The sequence below is a fragment of the Leptopilina boulardi genome, unplaced genomic scaffold (genome assembly GCF_019393585.1).
Source record: "Leptopilina boulardi isolate dan_hultmark-lab unplaced genomic scaffold, ZJU_Lbou_2.1 LbouV2_392, whole genome shotgun sequence".
Taxonomy (NCBI): Eukaryota; Metazoa; Arthropoda; class Insecta; order Hymenoptera; family Figitidae; genus Leptopilina; species Leptopilina boulardi.
Window position 1 is genome coordinate 3,255,628 of NW_026137965.1, and position 21,192 is coordinate 3,276,819.

General features: G+C 30.6%; 1 protein-coding gene across 6 annotated transcripts in view; it reads right to left on the reverse strand.

Annotated features, from left to right (window-relative positions):
• LOC127288497 (homeobox protein 10) overlaps positions 1–20,131 on the reverse strand; it is a 65,835-nt gene extending 45,704 nt beyond the window's left edge. Inside the window, exons 1-3 of one of the 6 annotated variants that reach the window (XM_051315977.1) lie at positions 19,603–20,131; positions 17,167–17,982; positions 16,093–17,051 (exon numbers count right to left, since the gene is read on the reverse strand). In XM_051315977.1, coding sequence (XP_051171934.1) covers positions 16,093–16,996 — 904 coding nt within the window. In that variant the 5' untranslated portion in view covers positions 16,997–17,051; positions 17,167–17,982; positions 19,603–20,131. Of the gene's footprint in view, positions 1–16,092; positions 17,983–19,602 lie in introns of all 6 variants that reach the window. The other 5 variants (XM_051315975.1, XM_051315974.1, XM_051315976.1 and 2 more) reach the window with 5 other exon arrangements.
• Between the last annotated feature and the right edge of the window lie 1,061 nt (positions 20,132–21,192).

The window sequence follows — 21,192 nt, forward strand, 5'->3', positions numbered from 1 at the left end:
TTTTTTTTTTATCGAAAGCAAAAATTGTTAACTATTAGTTTTATAAATATGCCAACGGTAAAGTGCATATTACTATTTTTTTATATGTATTTTTTTTTTATTTGTATTTTACGCAATAGAGACATTCGCGACAATTTGTCAAATAAAAAGTAATATACACAACAAAAGCAGAATAAAACAAAAATAAAAAAAAAAAAAAAATTGAAGGAAACGAAGAGAGTTGAACTCAAAACAGGTAAACCTATTTTCCAAAAAATAGAAATAGAAAATGTTTTATAAAAAAGAAAGAAAAATAAATAATATAATTTCTTATATATTTGTGTAAAATAATAATAATTATTATAAAAATAATAATAATAATAAAATATTAATAACAAAAAACTAATGATAATGACATTAATAATAATAATAATAATAATAATAATAATAATAATACCCCTTTTCCGCTGAATAGTTTTTATATAGTTTCAGTGTTTAGAAACTAGATAGTTTCCATATAGTTTAACTATCTATAAACTAGATAGTTTCCATATAGTTTAACTATCTATACACTAGATAGTTTTCATATAGTTCAACTATCTATAAACTAGATAGTTTCCATATAGTTTAACTATCTATACACTAGATAGTTTTCATATAGTTCAACTATCTATAAACTAGGTAGTTTTCATATAGTTTAACTATCTAGAAACCAGATAGTTTTTATATAGTTCAACTATCTAGAAAGTAGATAGTTTTCATATAGTTTAACTATCTAGAAACTAGATAGTTTTCATATAGTTCAACTATCTAGAAACTAGATCGTTTTCAAATAGTTTAACTATCTAGAAACTAGATAGTTTCCAAATAGTTAATAATAAAATATAATTTATATATATTTATATAGAATAAATACTTAAAATAATTTGGTATTTATAATTAATTTTTGTAAATAGAAATATAAATATAAAAAAGCGGCTTATATTCGCTTAATCGATTTCACTTAATTGTTACTAATTTGTTTCAATTGATCATTAGCCACCTTCTGTTTATTCAATGTAGTGTCAAGTTATTTGGTATATGAGCGATTCTTCTTTGGAGGATTATTTAACAGTCATAGATGGGGGGGGGGCTCATTTAAAATGCGTCAGTCTGTATAAAACGTGAATACCACTTTGCATTATTTAAAAATATATATGTAGCTCGATGTTATTATTCATGTATGTTAATTATCCGTTAAGGAACCAATGAGAATCTGATTTTATAATATATGAAATGAACATTAAATTTTGATGCGTTGAATATATATATATATAACATGAATCACTTTGAATGTATTTTTGTGTGTTTTTTTTTTATTTTACACACCTGTGAAAAATATTTGAATAATTAGATTATCGAAAAATTCTTTCTAATTAAATTGTCTATGAGATGAGTATTTAACATTTATATATATATATATATATATATAAAATTTGTATTTTATAATTGAAATAATTGAATTTAATTAAAATTAAAATATTTAATGATTACTTTTCTAAATATTAGAAAAAAATAAATATTAAAAATTATGTATATATTTTGTAAATTTTAAAGAATTGAGCTATTTTTAACATGTACCTATAAATCATATATTGGAAAATAATAATTCAAGCTTTTACAATTGAATGCAACGTGTTCAAAGCTAATCAGTTTGGATCTGATGGCAGTAGAAATGGTAGTAAACTGTTGGAATCAATAATTACCATTTGCGAATGGCCACTGTAATACCGATAGTTACATATTATTTTATCAGCAAATGCTGAACTTTATGATGCAACTTATTTAGGATAACAAATTTATTCAATCAGTTTCTCGATACTCAAACTATTTGGAAACTATCTAGTTTTTAAATACATAAACTATGTGAAAACTATTTAGTTTCTAGATATTTAAACAATATGAAACCTATCTAGTTTCTAAGTAGTTTACCTATATGGAAACTATTTAGTTTCTAGATATGTAAACTAATTGGAAACTATCTAGCTTCTAGATAGGATTACTATCGGAAATCTATCTAGTTTTTAAAAAGTATTTATTTAATTAAGAAACATAAACGGTCTTAAAAAAAAGAAAAAAAATTTCCAAATTAACTTCAATTAACAGAATAATAATTTGCAATTAAAAAATCATAATAAACAAATAATTACAATAATATAATAATATTGTAACACTAGAAATGTGAGTGAAATCAGAGGACTGGAATTCAGAATATGGACTTTGACTCGAGAATACACTTGGCTTCCTGAAAGTCTAAAGATACGAAGTAGAAACGGCATTTAGTGTCAGACAAGAGTAGGTCTCTCTCTCTCTTTCTCTCTCTCTCTCACTCTCGCTTGCATATAGGGCTGATCATTGATCATATCATGAGCGATGCGAGAGTGAGAGAGAGAGAGAGTGGGGGGTAAGACTATTGGTCCGTTTGAATAGAGGGAAGGGAGAGCAACCCCCTTTTTGCTTGTGTGCTACTATGTGCATTAGGGCCAACCGCAGACGATATACCTATAACCTATATGGATATATTGCCACATTTCAAACGAGAAACGCTTTCCCTCATAACGATAGAGAGAGAGAGAGAGGAAGCGCAACTCGCGCGACCCATGATACCGAAAACCAGCCACTATTTCAACCGCATATATGTCCAGTTTCGATCTATGCACGATGAATATTACGCAGGATAAATGCATCAGAGACCAATCGAAATGTATAACGATGAATTTCCGCGTTAATTCATCACCTGCCACTCTGTTAGAAATGTTTGCTATTTAACTACATACACACACACACATGAGAAAGTATCTGTTACGACCACAAGTCAATATTGTTATTAATCTCGTTATTATTATCATTACTAATACTATTATTAATATTATTATTATTATCATTATTAATATTAATATAATAATTATTATCAATATCTTTATTATTATTATTATTATTATTATTATTATAAATATTATTATTTTTATTATTATTATTATTATTATTATTATTATTATGTTCAACATTCTAAATGGAAAATATTTATCGTTTTCCTACGTACGTTTATACTATTTTCTATATAGTCGCTGTATAGTTGAACTATACAGAAACTAGCTAGAAATGTAACGCTACAACCGACTATTTTTTGGATACTTAAACTACATAATCTGCCTAGTGTATTCAGATTATTTAGAAAAGTCAGAACGGTTGTTTTATCAAGTTACTAGGTATTTAAACTATATAGAACCTAACTAGTTTCTAGATAGTATAACTATATGGAAACTATTTAGTTCCTGGTTACTTGAATTATTTAAAAACTATTTAGTTCCTGGTTACTTGAATTATTTAAAAACTATTTAGTTTGTAGTTACTTGAACTAATTAGGAACTATCACGTTTCGAGATAGTTAAACTGAATAGACCCTGCCTAATTTCTAGACTGTGAAACTATATAGAAACTATATAGAAACTATCTAGTTTCTAGACACTTTAACTGTATGGAAACCATTTAGTTTTTATTTAAACTGTCTGAAAACTATTTATTTTCTGTACAGTTTAACTATATAGAAACTATATGAAAACTATTTAGCTACTTGATTCTTACAAACCAACATAAACAATATAGAAACTATTTAGAAACTATCTAGTTCTTAGGTAGTATAACTGTGTGGAACTTTTTTCGTTTCTTAATAGCGTAAGTATATGAAAACTATCTAGTTTCTTGATAATATTACTATATGAGATCTATTTACTTACTAGAAAATATTTCTATATGGAAAGTATATAATTTCTCCATAGTTTTCATATAGTTGAAGTCTGTAGAAACTGTACAGTTTTCATGTAGTTTAAGTATCTAGAAATTAGACAGTTTCTATATAGTTTAAGTATTTAAAAACTAGATAGTTTCCATTCAGTTATAATACGGAATTTCTTGACAGTCTGACTATGTGGAAACTGTCTGTTTTCGAAATTGTGTAACTGTATGAAAACTATTTTGTTTCTAAATAGAATAACTATATGTAAACTATCTAGTTTCTACATACTAAAACTATAATAAAACTATTTAGTTTCTAGATTCTGAAACTATTTGGTAACTATCTAGTTTCTAGTGTTATACTATATAGTTTCTGGACAGTTTTTCTATCTAGTTTCTAAATATTTAAACTATATGGAAACTATTTTCGTTTATCAAAAAGGTCACTATTTAGTTTCTAGATACTTATCTATATAGAAACTGTTTACTGCATCTAAAGTAGTATTATAAATAATCTATAGCTTATTTTTGAACAGCTTTAGAATAGGTGTTCTAGATAGAAGTTTCATAATGAACGAATACAATTTAATAAACTTGATATCAAATATATATGAAAGCTATTATTTAAATTGTTTCAAAATCCACATTAAATAATTCCATATATTGTCAATTGCAATAGTAATTTAATATAATGAAATCAATTGACGAAAATTAGATTTTAAAAAATGATCAAAAGTAAATATATATAGACAATTTATATTATATATATACAGGGTAAATAGTTTCGGACGATAAATTCGTTTTTCCCGAGTTTCCATGATATTTGCTGCGCAAAGTGGAAAATAACCGAGAGAGAGAGAGAGAAAGAGAATATATATATATATATGTATCACACAGGGTTGCACGAATTTAGGTAATGGAATGAAGCCGCGTTGGGAGGAAGTGATTTCATTTCCTTGGGGTAATGTACGCACGCACGCGCATTCTTTTCCGTGATAAACAGCGGATGCCATCGCCGCTTAACTGGGGTGCTGGAATATCGTCAATGAGAGAGAGAAGGAGAAAGAGAGAGAGAAAGAGAAAATGTTTTGGCGACAGTCCCTATTACAGACGAGTCATCGATTTCACAGAAGACGCACGCACGCGCACACCAGAAATATACTCTCCTCTCTCACATAAACGTTTCTGATTGGTGACGAAAAGTGGCGGTATCATACTCTCCATGAAAATTCAACGTTGGAAGAGATAAATATACGTAAATTCGTTGTCAGGCAATCATCGACTCTACTCACTGTATTCTTGATGAATGAGTTAGAAAAAGAGACAGCGAGAGAGAGAGAGAAAAAAAGGCCGAGGAAAATAAACGAGAGTAGAGCGTTATCAAGTAAAAGAGACAAAGAGAGAGAGAGAGAGAAAGTAAAAAAGAGGAGGAAAGATGGAAAAAAAGATAGAAAGAGAGAAAAGATACAAAGATATATAGAAACATAGAGGAAGATGGAAAGAGATAAAAGATACAAAGAAAGAAAAATGGAAAGAGAAGAAAATAAAAAGAGAGAAAAAGAATTAAAGAGAGAAAGAAGGGAAGAGAGGAAAATAGAAAGAGAGAGGAAGACAGAAGGAAAGGAAAATAGAAAGAGAGAGGAAAACAAAAAGAAAGGAAAATAAAAAGAGAGAGGAAGATAGAAAGAGAGGAAAATAGGAAGAGAGAAAAATATAGAAACAGAGGAAAATAGAAAGAGAGAAAAAGATAGAAAGAGAAAGAAATATAGAAACAGAGAAAAATAGAAAGAGAAAAAGATAAGAAGAAAGAGAGAGCGAGAGAAAATTAGAAAAAGAAAGAAGAAGAGAGAGCAGAACATTAGAGACCTGAAAGTGTGGAGGAAAGCAGATTTATTATACACAGAGAGGAGAGAGAGAGAGAGAGAGAGAGAGAGAGAGAGAGAGAGAGAGAGAGAGAGAGAGAGGAGAGGGTTATGGCTGCAAACGAGCATAGAAAGAGGAGAAGGGGTAAACGTTAAGGCATGAGTGTTAAGAGGCAGTTTTCACCCCCCACCCCCAGCTAGTATTCATCCCCATCCCTTTCATCCGTAGTCGTTTTACCCACATACTTTCACATACAGACACACATACATGGGAGTAAAACAACCCCACTTACTCTCTCTCTCTGTGTGAAGCTTTTCTCCCGATACCTTTCCTTTCTCGTCCCCCTCCATCCTTCGTGAACCCCTTCCACAATTATTTCCCCCCCCTCTCTCTCTCTCTCTCTTTCTCTAACCACCCCTAACTTGAGCGCTACTGTACAGCTCTTAACCTCCGCACCCCTAAAACCTACGTAGCACATCTCTCCAGCCATCTCTCGTTCCGCCAACGACCCCACTAGGTAGTCGCATAGTTTATGAACCTGTGGCTTCAACGGACTACTCTCTTTCACCTCTAAGTATAGAGTGAGGTTATGATGTGAGTGAGTGAGAGAGAGGGAGTGACTTACGACAACTATAACTTTCAAACCACGCGATCGCTTTGTTCCATTATTATCACACACAATAACCGTTTTGTATTGTAAAATCTTTAGTTTATTTGGCGTGGGGGAAAAATGCAAATAGAATATTGTAATGCTTAAATGTAAAAAGTGTATTTAAAATAAAATATGAAAAAAATTACACTACACTGTAAAAAAAAAGGAGTTGAATTTCATCTCCCTAGGGGATGCTATAAAAGTCCCATCTTTTTGGAGTTAATGCTTTACGAGTTAATTTTATGCCTAGGGAGTTGATTTTAAGGAGTTAATTTAATCATTAACTCCCTTTTTGAGTTGATTTTGAACTCGAATAATTTAACTCCCACTAACGTTAACTCCATAAATTTTTTACAGTGTATTGTAGGAGAAATAAAACAGAGTAAAATAAAGCGGAAGGTAAAATTTTATTCATTTAGATGAGTATCAGGCGTTGACACAAAATAATAAAAACTATTGATCACAATTTAACTCCCAAAAAAGAGTGAAACTATACTCCTTCTTGAATTTTATATTTAATATGATTTTTCACTCCAGTATACGCTGAGACTTTAAAAAAAAATTATTTTTAAATTAATTTTTTCTCCAACGTACTCCAATTGGAGTGAAATATAATTTTAACATCAAATTATTACTCCAGTTTACATCAATTGAATTAAATAATTATTGTAGTATCGATATTTCACTTCACTGCACTCTGATTTAAATGAAAAATTATTTTTTTGTAAATTTTTCACTCCAATGTACACTAATTGGAGTAAAATAATTTATTTCGGTGGCAATTTGTCATTCCAGTGCACTCTAAGTGAAATGAAAAATAATTTTGGAGCCTCTTTGTCACTCTATTGTACTTTGATTGCAGTAAAAACTTTTTTGTAGTCGATTTAACACTCTAGTTTACTCCAATTGGAGTAGAATATTATTGTCGATCCGATTTTTTAATTCAGTGTACTACAATTAATCGTTTAATTTATCGTTTTGCCTCAATTTTTCAATCAAGTTTACTCCAGTTTCAGTAGAAAATAATTTTGTAATGGAATTTTTTTAGTCTAATGGGAGTAAAAACTTCTTATAGAACCGATTTTTTACTCCAGTGAACTCTAATTAGAGTGAAACGTTATTTTGGAGTCGATTATTCACTCCCGTGTACTCCAATTGGAGTGAAACCTTCTTTATAAGTGGATACTTTACTCCACTGTACTCTAATGGGAGTGAAAAATTATTTTGGAGTCAATATCTCACTCCAGAGTACATTAATGGGAGTGAAAAATAATTTAGAAACCGTTTTTTTACTCTATTATACTCTGATTGTAGTTAAAACTCCTTTTAAAGTCGATTTAACACTCTTTTGTATTCTAATTGAAGTAGAATTTTATTGTCCAATCGAAACTACTTTTGGAGTCAATTTGTCAATCAAATTTACTCCAGTTTAGGTGTAAAATTCTTTTGTAATCAATTTTCTATGACAATATACTCCACGAGGAGTAAAATCTTCTAACGGAATCGATTTTTCACGTCCTGCCTTTTGAAATATTTTTAAAAAAATTTTTTAGTCGAGTTTTACTCTAGAGTACTCTAATGGGAGTAAAAACTTCCTTTGGAGTCAAGTTTTTACTCAATGTACTCCAAGTAGAGTGAAAAATAATTTTTGGAGCCTCTTTATAGTTCTATTGTACACTAATTGGAGTGAAATATAATTTTGAAATTGAATTTTTACTCAAATTTCTTTCAATTGGAGTGAAATATTATTTTAGAGTCAATTTTTCACTCCAATGTACTTTAACACTATAAATAATTTAAATTGACTTCAAATGTAGATTTAATCTTAAAACAGTTATACTCTCCAAAAAGTTATAAAATGAAGAAAATTCTACACTTTTAAAGTTAATTCAGAAGAAAAAGAGAATAGTATTATAAGAATTATAAACGTCACATTAAAAATAGATATTATCATTGATTTATATAAATGAGCGTTACACATATTCATGTCCAGCAAAGAGGTACCTTCCATTTCAGATTAATCGTGTAAAATTAAACTTCATATATTCATATTGAAATCAATAAAACCGTATAAAGATTCATGTAGCATTATATGTAAAGACATACACTTTTCATATATATTATATAGATGTATATATAATTTAATTATCTACGATGAATTTCGATATAAGGGAAGATATTACATTTCATTTTATGGAATAAAATATAATCGATGAATGTGTAAGAAAAAAAAAAAAGAAAAAAAAAGTTTTGAAAAAAAAGTCTCAATGTTTACTTTCGTCTTACGAAAACAAAAAGTTGATGTACAACTTTGTGAAAGCCACCCTTTTTGTTGGGGGGGGGGGCGGAAGAGAGAGAGAGAGAGAGAGAGAGAGAGAGAGAGAGAGAGAGAGAGAGAGAGAGAGAGAGAGAGAGAGAGAGAGAGAGAGAGAGAGAGAGAGAGAGAGAGAGAGAGAGAGAGAGAGAGAGAGAGAGAGAGAGAGAGAGAGAGAGAGAGAGAGAGAGAGAGAGAGAGAGAGAGAGAGAGATGAAAAGTTATCACCAACTTTTAGGTTTAACGCCTTTGAAGGGTGGTTTTCTCTTTATAGTGAACTTACGATTTTTAAATACTCCACAATTTTACGATTACAATTTTTATTTTTTTTTCAAAAAAAGAAAAATTATGCTTATTTACAATTAATAAATTATTATTAAAAATTAACAATAAATAAATGACAAGTATTTAATTACTTTTTAAAAATTAATAATAAAATAAATACCAATTATTCAACCAAAAAAAATGATATATTTGTCTCATTGTCAAAGCCAAATAAATATTTATTTAATTTAAATTAAAATTTTATTTATGACAAATAAAATGTTTATTTATATGACAAATAAAATTTTTATTTATGCCAAATAAATTTTTATTTAATTTAAATTTTTATTTGTGACAAATAAAATTTTTATTTATGCCAAATAAATTTTTATTTAATTTAAATTTTTATTTGTGACAAATAAAATTTTTATTTATGCCAAATAAATGGGATAGATGGCTCTGAGACAAATATATGTTTATTTAATTCAAATATAGGTACTATATTTGGTTTAAATAAAACATTTCTCTAGTTATTCAATTTTGATAAACTGAAAATTATTTAATGTTAAAATTAAATAAATAAATCTCAATTATTATTCAATTTTGAAAAAAAGTGACAATTATTTAATTTTAATATTTGGAAAAAAGTAAATCTATTTTCATTTATTAATATATTGAGAATAAACATTTTTTTTCAGAAGTATTTTTGAAGAAAAATCCTATCTCCATTTATTATTGTATCGAGTTTTGCGATATAACTATAAGAGAATATATAAAGCCTCTGAGTGAATCAAAGTGGAGAAGGGCGATTTTGATCAGCCGACCATCCGGAATCAATGGGTTTGGTAAACTACTTCGAAATAATCAAGAGATTATTGTTATACGAAGTCTCCAATCGACAATATATACTATATAACCGCCTTCTCGTTAATTCTCTGATTCCACGAATCAAACTTGTCGATTATAAGACTTGTGTCTTACTGAAACTGACATTATCTACTGACGCAATAAATAAACTTCTCAATTGAAAATTTTTTCATTTATATTCCTATATATATATAGTTAATTTACTATAAATGAAAAAATAAAAATATTCGAAAAAATGTTCAAACTCAAAATATAATATTCCATTTAAATGACAAAAATAATTTTAGAATTAAGGCAAACGTCCGATTCACTCCATAGTACTCCAATTCAGATAAAACTTTCATTTGGAGTCGATTTTTCACTACACTGTTTTCTAATTCGAGTTAAAACTTTTTTTGGAATCAATCTTTCATTCCAGTGTACTCTAATTGGAGTAAAAAATTATTTAGGACTCAATATTTCACTGAAGTTTACTCCAATTAACGGTAAAAATTCTTTCTTGGTTGGTTTTTCTCTCCAAAGTATTCTAAATAGATTGAAAACTTTTTTAGGAGTATATTTTTCACTTTATTGTACTCTAATTGGAGTAAAAATCGTTTCCGAGTCAATATTTTACTCTGCATTACTCCTACTACAGTAAAAAATTCTTTTGGAGTCAATTTTCACTCCACTGTACTCCATTTGGAGCAAATGATTATTGTAGGGTTGATTAATCACTCCAGTATACTCTAATTGGAGTGAAAAATTATTTAGGACTAAAGTCCTAAAGTTTACTCCAATTAAAGAGAAAAATTCTTTTTTGGTTCGTTTTTTTCTCCAAAGTAATCTAAATAGAGTGAAAACTTTTTTAGGAGTATATTTTTCACTTCACTGTACTTTAATTGGAGTAAAAATCGTTTCAGAGTCACTATTTTACTCTGCATTACTCCTACTACAGTAAAAAATTCTTTTGGAGTCAATTTTCACCCCACTGTACTCCATTTGGAGTAAATGATTATTATAGGGTTGATTAATCACTCCAGTATACTCTAAATGGAGTGAAAAAATAATTAAGAACTTAATATTTCATTGAAGTTTACTCCAATTAACGGGAAAAATTCTTTTTTGGTTGGTTTTTTTCTCCAAAGTACTCTAAATAGAGTGAAAACTTTTTTAGGAGTATATTTTTCACTTTACTGTACTCTAATTGGAGTAAAAATCGTTTCCGAGTCAATATTTTACTCTGCTATACTCCTACTATAGTAAAAAATTCTTTTGGAGTCACTTTTCACTCCACTGTACTCCAATTGGAGTAAATAATTATTGTAGGGTTGATTAATCAGTCCAGTGTACTCCATTTAAAGTAGAAAATTATTGTAGAGTCAATTTTACACTCAAGTAAACACTGATTGGAGTGAAACATTATTTTAAAGTCGATTTATCACTCCAGTGCACTCTAATTGGAGTGAAAAATTATTTTGGACTCTATATTTCACTTAAGTTTACTCCAATTGGAGGGAAAAATTCTTTTTAAATCGGTTTTTTACTCCGGAATACTCTAAATAGAGTGAAAACTTTATTTGGAGTCTATTATTTACTTTACTGTACTCTAATTGGGGTCAAAAATGGTTTTGGAGTCTATATTTAACTCTACTTTACTCCTATTAGAGAGAAAAATTCTTCTTTAATCGACTTTTTACTCCGGAATACTCTAAATAGAGTGAAAACTTTTATTAGAGTCTATTTTTCACTCCACTTTAGTCTAATTGGAGTGAAAAAAAATTTTCGAGTCAATATTTCATTCCAGAGTATTTTAATGGGAGTGAAAAATTCTTTTGGAGTTGATTTGTCACTATTGTATTCTGATTGGCGTGAAATATGATTTTGGTGGCATTTTTTTACTTGAGTTTATTTTAATTAGAGTGAAATATTATTTAATAGTTGATTTTACACTCCAGTATACTACAATTGGAGTGAAAAAATATCATGAAATCAATTTTTAACTCTAGTGTACCCTCATTGGAGTTGAAAAATCCTTATGGAGTCTATTTTACACTTCAGTTTATTCCAATTGGAGTTAATAATTATTGTAGAGTTGGTATTTCACTCCAAGGTTGTTAAATTGGAGTGATAACTTATTTTGGGGTTCATTTATCATTATTGTACCATGATTGGAGTGAAATAGGATTTCTCAGTTAATTTTTTACTCAAGTTTATTTCAATTGGAGTGAAATATTATTAAATACTTTATTTTTCACTCCACTGTATTACAATTGGAGTTAAAAAATTATGTTTGTGTCGATTTTTTACTCGATTTCACTCCAGTTAAAGCAGAAAATAAATAAAAATAATAAAGAATAATTTATTAAATAAAACAAAAATGTTTAAAATCTTTTTCTAAATGTAAATTTTTTTTAATTTACAACAAATATTAATGATAAAAAAAAATAGTAAATCCTATTTTTTTCGTTCTGAAACGAACGTTTGCCACAAATAAAAATAAGTTTTAAAATCAAATATTTATAAAAAAAAATATTAATTTTTTTACACAACAATAAAATGAAATTCTCTTTAATAATTAAGTTTTTAGATATCAAATCCTTGAGAATCGATATATGTATTGTAAAACTGGACTCATAAAGAAAAGTTGTTCATATTCTTTTTTTTATGACGCCTTAAGTGAGAAGAGTAAAAAAAAATATTACACCAGAAAGTCTACAAAGAAAAAAGACCTTTAATATTCTATAAAACTTAAAGGGAAAAGAAATTTACGATTTCAATTTCTTTTTTCTCTTTTTTTTGCTACAAGAGATATATGTATATTAGCATATATAGGTATATATATAGAAATGTACTTCAGTTATTGACATGAATAATGTACAATTAACTCAGTGGCCGAAAATGTAATTTTCGAAATCCGGATAATTGTTTGCATAATAGGAAGCATCAGATTTTGTAAAAGCGTTCAGTAAACCATCATTGTGAGTTATAGGGTTCAATTAATGCTAAATAAATCTATTATCCCTATAGGCATAAATGAAAATTGACGAAAGCAACACATGCTTTTTATATATATATATATATGTATATGGAAAATAGCTCATACTAAAAATATCCATCGTGTAAATATTAAATAAAATTAATTAAATAATAAAAATTTCATTTCCAATTAAATTTTCCCTCCAATCATATCCTGTAATTAAAAAATCATCGTTGAAAATATAAAAAAAATAATTCTTTTTTTCATCTTTTAATTTTACAATTTAATTTTTAACAATTTGTCTTAAAAAGTAAAAAAAAAATATTATTTATCCTCTTTTCTAATAGAATATAAAGAGAGAAAGAGTAATGAATTTTTAATCGAAATATATGTTTCGATAATGTTGGTTTCCAGTTCGTTTATTATTATCGTATTAAAAGGGTATTTAAATTTAGTATTGTTAGCCATAAAAGCTATAAAATTCGTAAAACAGAGAGTGCTTGCAACTGAAGTGTGTTTAGTGTTTTAGCTCTTTACAAAATATATATATATATATATGAAAGAATAAATTATTATATTCACATATCAACAGATTGTTTTATCAATGGAGATATTATAGCATTAAAATTTTTTTTATCAATAAATTCTGTATATGAGTGTATAATTGTTGTATATGAATTCTCTCCCAAAATTCGTATATATCTATATATTGATTTTAAAACAAATCACATTAACAACATTTTCATTTTAAAAGCATAAATACAAAACGTTTTAAAACGAACAAAAAAAAAAAAAATTAAAAATTAAAATACCTATCAGAGTGAAAATTTTGCTCTTAAATATTTTATATGAAAATTTTATCTCATTAATTTCATTATTTAATATTTCATCACTATTTTAATTTACATATACGCGCGCCTCACCCATTCTTTATCATCTGTTGATGCAAATATAGTGAAAACTTATCCACAGGTGGGTTTTAAATAACCCACCCGAAAATTGTTAATTTCGATCACGCAATAGTCCTTGTCAATATAAATACATTGAAAACACAAAAAAAATCCAAAAATAGAATTTCATTTTTAATTTTGAAAACCTTTTTTTGGGGATAAAAAAGATTTTTTTTTTTAAATTAACTCCTACTTCAGGATTATTGCTCCAAATATTAAATTTCTAGTTAGTTCTTTCTAAGTTCTACTTAGAAAGAAACTAGTCAGACCCACTTGGAAAGATTCTCCGAAAAATGCCTCCTGGAGGTTCTATCAGAATTCCGCCGGAACTTCCGTCGGAATTCCATCGGAGTTCCAAAGAATTTCCGATGGGATTCTGACGGAATTCCGACGGAATTAAGACTCTAAAAATTTTGAAAAAAATTAATCACAATTCCTTCGGAATCCCATCGAAAATTCTTTGCAACTCCGATGGAATTCCGACGGAATTACGTTGAAAGTTCCGGCGAAAGTCTGATAGAACCCCCAGGGGGCACTTTCCTGGGAATCTTTCCAAGTGGGGAGTCTTGTCAGTTTTCCTATAAACTACCCCGAATATAAAAAATTTTTTTAAAATACTAAAATACCAAAAAAAACTGGTCAGAGCCTTGTCAGATTACCTATAAATTACCCTAAATATAAAAAAAAAATATTAAAATACTAGTATACAAAAATATAAAACTAGCGCGGTCCTAATCAGAGCCCTATTTTAAATCTAATAAACGCCCTATTTGGCATATTATTTTAAACAATTCTTATACTTCTTATAATTATAAAAACTTAGTTTACTTTTTCTAAACTAGGAAAACTGGCTAGGACCTAGTCAACGCCCTATTTTAAATGTGGACAATTAAATTTTAGCAATTTTTATGCAAAATATGATTATAATTATCTAGTTTATTATATTCTAAACTAGGAAAACTGTCTAAGTCCTAGACAAAGCCCCATATCAAATATGACAAATTGTATTTTAACAATTTTATACAAAACATAAATATGAAAACCTAGTTTATTTTTCCAAACTAGGAAAACTGGCTAGGACCTAGCCAAAGCTTTATTTTAAATATGAACAATTAAATTTTAACAATTTTTATGCAAAATATGATTATAATTATCTAGTTTATTATTCTAAACTAGGAAAACTGTCTAAGTCCTAGCCAAAGCCCCATATCAAATATGACAAATTGTATTTTAACAATTTTTATACAAAACATAAATATGAAAACCTAGTTTATTTTTCTAAACTAGGAAAACTGGCTAGATCCTGACTAAAGATCAATTCTAAATACAGAAAATTGTACTGTAACAATTTTTTTACAAAATTATATTATATATAATTATTATATATATAATATGTTATATTTTAACAATTTTTATGTAAAAAATAATTATAAAAACCTAATTTATTTTACCAAACTAGAAAAACTGACTAGATCCAGATCCAAGCCACCATATTCCAAATACATCAAATTGGATTTTAACCATTTTTATACAAAAGATAATTATAAAAACCTAATTCATTTTGCCAAACAGGAAAACTGGCTAGAGCCTAGTCAAAGTTCTATTTTAAATATAACCAATTAAATTTTAACCATTTTTATACAAAATAATTATAAGTCATACTAAATTATATAATTCTAAATTGTATTGTTAAATAGGAAAACTGGCTAGTTCTTGCCAAAGCCTAGTTTATTTTTTCAAATTAGGATAACTTGCTAGATCCTGTTTAAAGCCTAATTTCAAATTCGGAAAATTGGATTTCAAAAATATGTATGCAAAAGATAATTGTAAAAACCTAATTCATTGTTTCAAACTAGAAAAACTGACTAAAAAATTACCAACGCCTAATTTTTAAAATATATGACAAATTTGATCACTTTTCTAACCCTTGGAAAACACACTGGGTGAATTTGACCCACAATAAAATTTCAGAACCTAGAAATTTGTTAGATAAATTTAAAATGTAGGTGGTACATTATTCTCTGTTGTACCTAGTTTACTTTTTCAAACTAGGAAAACTGGCCAGGTTCTAGCCAAAGCCCTATTTGAAATATGGCAAATTTTATCAATTACTACATGGTAAATTTTAAGTTTTGCACTAGTACAATAACTACTTTAACCCTCGGAGAACACACTGGGTCAATTGGACCCACAAAAAATTGTTGTCCGAAAAATTAGATAAATTTAAAAAGTGAATGGTCTTCAGTTCTAAAATGTAAAGGATATTTTAGATACCAATCGATCCGGTCATTTCGGAATAATAGAGAATTAAATAAATTAGTGGGTCTGATAGACCCAGTGTGTTGTCTGCAAAAAAATATATCAAAAAGTAAATTAAATCAAGAACATAACCATTAAAATATGAAATCATAAGCGTAATAATATTCTCAGAACATATATATATATATGCATGATTAATTGTACAACTCACCCTTAGCACTGGATCTGATGCCTTTTCCAGATGAAGCAGGTGCAACAACGTCAGCAACAATCTGCCTTCCATTATGTACATAAGGTTGATGAGACAAGCCATGGTGTGGGTTGCGGTGCACTCCGAGGATGTAGGGTTCGGTCTGTGGCTCCCTGAACATTGTAGGTGAAGACCTCGAGTACACTGAACGTCCACTGAGAATAGACGAGCTTGGCGATGTTGATGGACTTCGAACTCTTGAAGTGGTCGTCAAATTGAGTGGTCGATCGTCATTCATATCGTCAAGATGATGAATTCCCGATGATGATGATGTTGTTGTTGTTGTTGTATCGGTGGCATTTGCCAATTGAAAAGCATTAACATTTTGTCTTGATAATTGTTCGGTGCACTGTAATTTTGGAGATGATATCATTCCAATGCTTGCTATTGAAGAGGGTGACATGAGTGGTGAAGCAGGACTCGGTGTACATGGGGGTGACGTCAAACTACCTTGTATTGAAGCTGGCGAATGTGCTGGCAAGGGCGAATAAATAGGCAGTGGAGCACGAATTAAAGGACTTCCGGTGAATCTCCTGGGGGTTGGAGCCAGTAGCTTAGTTGTGCCCATCCCTAAGGAGATATGCCCTTTGGTAGTTGAACCCAATGAGGGTCTACAACTCCAACCTAGAATATCACTGATCCTATGGGGTGTTGGGGTTCGAGGCGGTGTTGCGTACACGTGATCGTGCCAAGAACTAATTCTAATGTTGTCCACTGAGCCGTCCGTTAATTCGCACCTTATTCTTTCGTTGTTCAAAAATGTTGGACTTGATTTTGTTTCATTATTGTTGTCACAGGAAATTATTGTCTCTTGGGGTGAACTGGGATCATCATCATTTGTCTTACGCTTATCGGTTTCTGCCATTTTTCGAACAATAACAAAGAGGACATTTGATCTATGTGCGACTTGATATTATTGTCTACATGGTTTGTGAAATCTTTGGTTAATGGATTTGGGTTTAAGTGGCTCTCGATCGGTTAACTTTATCAGATCGAACACACATTCGAAACGCTTGCGCGTTTAATGGCTTACACGATTAATTCAACTGAGACGACTTATCGACGGCTCGATTATCGTATATACCAAAACCCGGCTCTGCTCGCTATTGATTTAATCTGCTCTTACTGCGGTAATTTAATTTCATTGATAAGCCATTCTAAGCGACGCGCCTATGAATTTCTCGGGAATATCGAGGGATGAAGTTCCCCTCGTAAGTTCGCTTTTTAAGGGGTCTTCGTGGGTCCATTCCCAGGAGGCCAACCGCGACACTGAATCTGCTGGGCTTAATTAAATCTCGCAGTGGAAAACGGGGGGGTGCACACTGTAATAACGCTGAATATCAAGAACAAAGGTCTGCCAAGTACTCAAAACTGAACTTGTTTGTCGAACCACTTTAGATCGATCAATCGTAATTCTCCTCTCTCACTCACTCATGTTCTTTATTTGCATAATTTTTGTTAAATTTTCTAATCATTTTTTCTTATCCCATTGCGGTGGAACGTCACCGACTTTCCTTGTCAACAGGTGTCACTAACAACACTTTCGGGTTTCAAGTCCATTTCTGAACACACTACACTTTGCACTCATTTTTCTTTTTTTTTTGTTAATCCTCTTTTCGAGTTCACACATGACCTTTTAACACAATACACAAGTACATTTCACGACTGCTATTAATCTTAAAACCCAGTGAAAAGATCTTTTCAAGATCTGTTTTGTCACATTCCCCTAAATATTTCGAAAGCATTTTTCTTTTATCTATTGTTGCGAATCACTCATGTTGAATTACAAACACTTCTTTTGTTTGCATATACGAATCTGCATTATCATTAATGTCTGTTTAGAAGAATCAACTATTTTTGTTACAAAAGAAACTAAATTAGATTTCACGTAATTAATTACTAAATTCTGCTAAATATTTTCCCTCTTTCCCCTCTAAGAAATACTTCAGAAAATTAACTAAATACTTTTAAATATACTAAAATGCTGAATAAATTCTGTTTTGCTTTTTTTCAGTCCCTATTACTGTATCAATATCAGAATTTGCTAGAATATTAAATCCCAATGGGTTTTTAGGACCTGTTGAAAATACCAGGTTCAATATTGACCGGAAATTGAAGTTACAAAAAAAAAACCCAATTGAAAGGTCGAGTTTTTTTATTTTCTAGCAGAACTTTTTATTTCTTCCTGTATAGATTCGATATTTATGATAAATTCCGTTGAATTAATATTATATTAGAAATATATTGAAACAACTGAATATAAATTAATTGAGAATTTTGAAATTGTAACAATTTTAGATAAATCGGAGTCATCAGTTAATATGAAGCACTTCTGTCCTTGACATTATATGAGAAACTGCGTATATGCTGAGCTAGATTTTGAATGTATCCTGGACTAGAGTCTTAATAAATTCTGAAGTAGAATCTGAATATCTCCGAAATTGGATTTTATCCGAAACTAGAAAGATCAGAAATTAGAAAGATCTGAAACCAAAAAGATTTAAAACTAGAATGTAGTCGAAATTTTAATATAGCCAAAACTAGAAGGATCGGAAATTTTAACATATCCGAAATTAGCAAGATCTAAAACTAGAAAGATCGAAAAGTAGAATTTATCCGAAACTAGAAAGACCCGAAATTGAAAAAATTTGTAACTGGAAAGATCGGAAACTAGAATATATCCGATTCTACAATATTCCCGAAACTAGAAAGACCCGAAATTGGAAAGATCCGGAACTCGATCGATAAGTAGAACATATCCAAAATTAGAGAAATCGGAATCTAGAATATATACGAAACTGGAAAGTTCCGAAATTGGAGAGAACCGAAACTGGAAAGATCCAAAACTAAAAAGAACCGAAACTAGAATATATCCGATTCTGGATTATATTCGAAACTGAAAAGATTCAAAACTAGAAAAATCCTAAATTGGAAAGAACCCAAACTAGAATATATCCGATTCTGGAATATATCCGAAGCTCAAAAGACCCGAAATTGAAAAGATCCGAAACTGGATCGGTAACTAGAATATATCCGAAATTAGAGAGATCGGAAATTAGAATATATCAGAAACTAAAAAGTTCCGAAATTGGAGAGAACCGAAACTGAAAAGATCCAAAACTAGAAAGAAACTACAAAATATCGGAAACTAGAATATATCCGATTCTGGAATATGTCCAAAACTAGAAAGATTCGAAACTAAAATATATACAAAACTAGAAAGATCTGATTTTGGAATATATCCGAAACCGGATACCCCCAAAATCAGAACATATTCGAAACTAGAACATATCTGAAACTGGAATATATTCGAAACTACTAGAGATCGTAATTTAATATATTCAATTCTGAATTATATCCGAAACTACAAAAATTCAAAACTAGAAAGATTGGAAACCAGAACATATCCGAAACTGAAAAATACCCGAAACTAAAACATATCCGATACTAAATCCAGGACTTCCAAAGTACCTCAATACCGATGTGTTTTAATCACACCTGACCTTGAACAATATTTCCTCCATACTTAAATATCACTTCACAGAAGCACATTCCTAATCGTGGTTTATGACGCTCTCTTTCTCTTTCTCTCTCTCCCTTTCATCAAAAGTGAGCCTCAGCAGTGAACATAATTGTCAATGATTAGGTCATCCGCGACACAAGCCGGCGGAACCACGTGCGCACGCGAAACGCTACTTGATTGGAGGGAGGGGTGAGGGCTTGATTGAGGGGGAAATGTCGAGAGAAGGAAACCGGTAGAAAAAAAGTAGCAACAGCAGCAGCACGTGTCTCTCGTGGACAGTTAACTATATACGTGTGTAGGTGGTAGGGGGTTAACTCTCTCTCACTCCAAAATACTTTTTCAAAAAAAAAAAAAAACCAAAAATAAAACCAAATTGCAGGATGGATAGAGAAAGAGAGAGAGATAAAAAGGAAAGACGCACGGGCGCCTCCTAAACCGAGCCCGTTGACGCCCGATTACTGACTGATTGTCGCGAGATTTAGGGTACACGGACGAACGAGCGGGTGGTGGTAATGGCGGGTTGACGGTACTAAAGAGAGGGGATGGAGGGGGGAGGGGAAACGATGGCGGTAGCAGTAGCAAAGCACAGCATCGTTTTGAAATGCGGGGGTGGGAAAAAGGGGGAGAATTGCCGCGGGTATTGCGGGCGCAACTGCGAATAAGGGTTTAGCAAAGCATTTGGGGGGGAAAACGGGGTAAAGGGGAGGGGGGGGAGCTGAACGAGGGGTAAAATCGCAAGGGGGTGAGGAGTTAACGGCCGGCGCGCGTTCTCCTACTCTTGCTAACTGCTCGCGCGTACTCTGAATGTGAGAGTGTACTACCACCAGTATTATTGATGCTTCTGTTTCCATTACTACCACCATAGATGACGATGCCACACAACTAAATACTACCATCATCATAGTTGTTGTGATCTGCTGCTACTGCTACTACCACCATCGTTATATTTACGTAGTTCTGCTGCCACTAACACTGCTACTGCGGGGGTTGGAGGAAGAGGAGGAGGAAGAGTGTATATATATAGTGGAATGGGGTGGCCCGACGAATGCCGCTGGACGGCTGGCAACGATTTATTATTGAAAGCTATTTACTGAGAACGAGAGAGCATTTGCCGTTTATTGCTATTTACCGTTTATCATCCATCGTTGCTGCTGCTGCTGCTTCTGTTGTTGTTGTTGTTGTTTTCGAATTTACCGACATTGAAACTATACCATCAGACCACAATCATCATGATGGCTTTACGAAGCCCAATTACTGATGTCTATGTACTGTTCCAATCAATTTGGAAGGAGATGTCTATTACGATTTTGTGGCTTATGCGGGATGTCTTCAAGGGGTTTGGGTTGGATTATTATAAGGGGCTTCAGAAATGATCATTTGGGAATGGTAAATTTCTCTTCAATTCTGCTGAAAGGATTAATTTGTCGTTCGTAATTTTGGGTTAAAAAGAACAAAAAATAGTTTCGTTTATGATGCACGGAGAAAAATGAATCTGAAAATAAAATTTTGCTATACCAATTTGCAGTTGTGCTATTTGT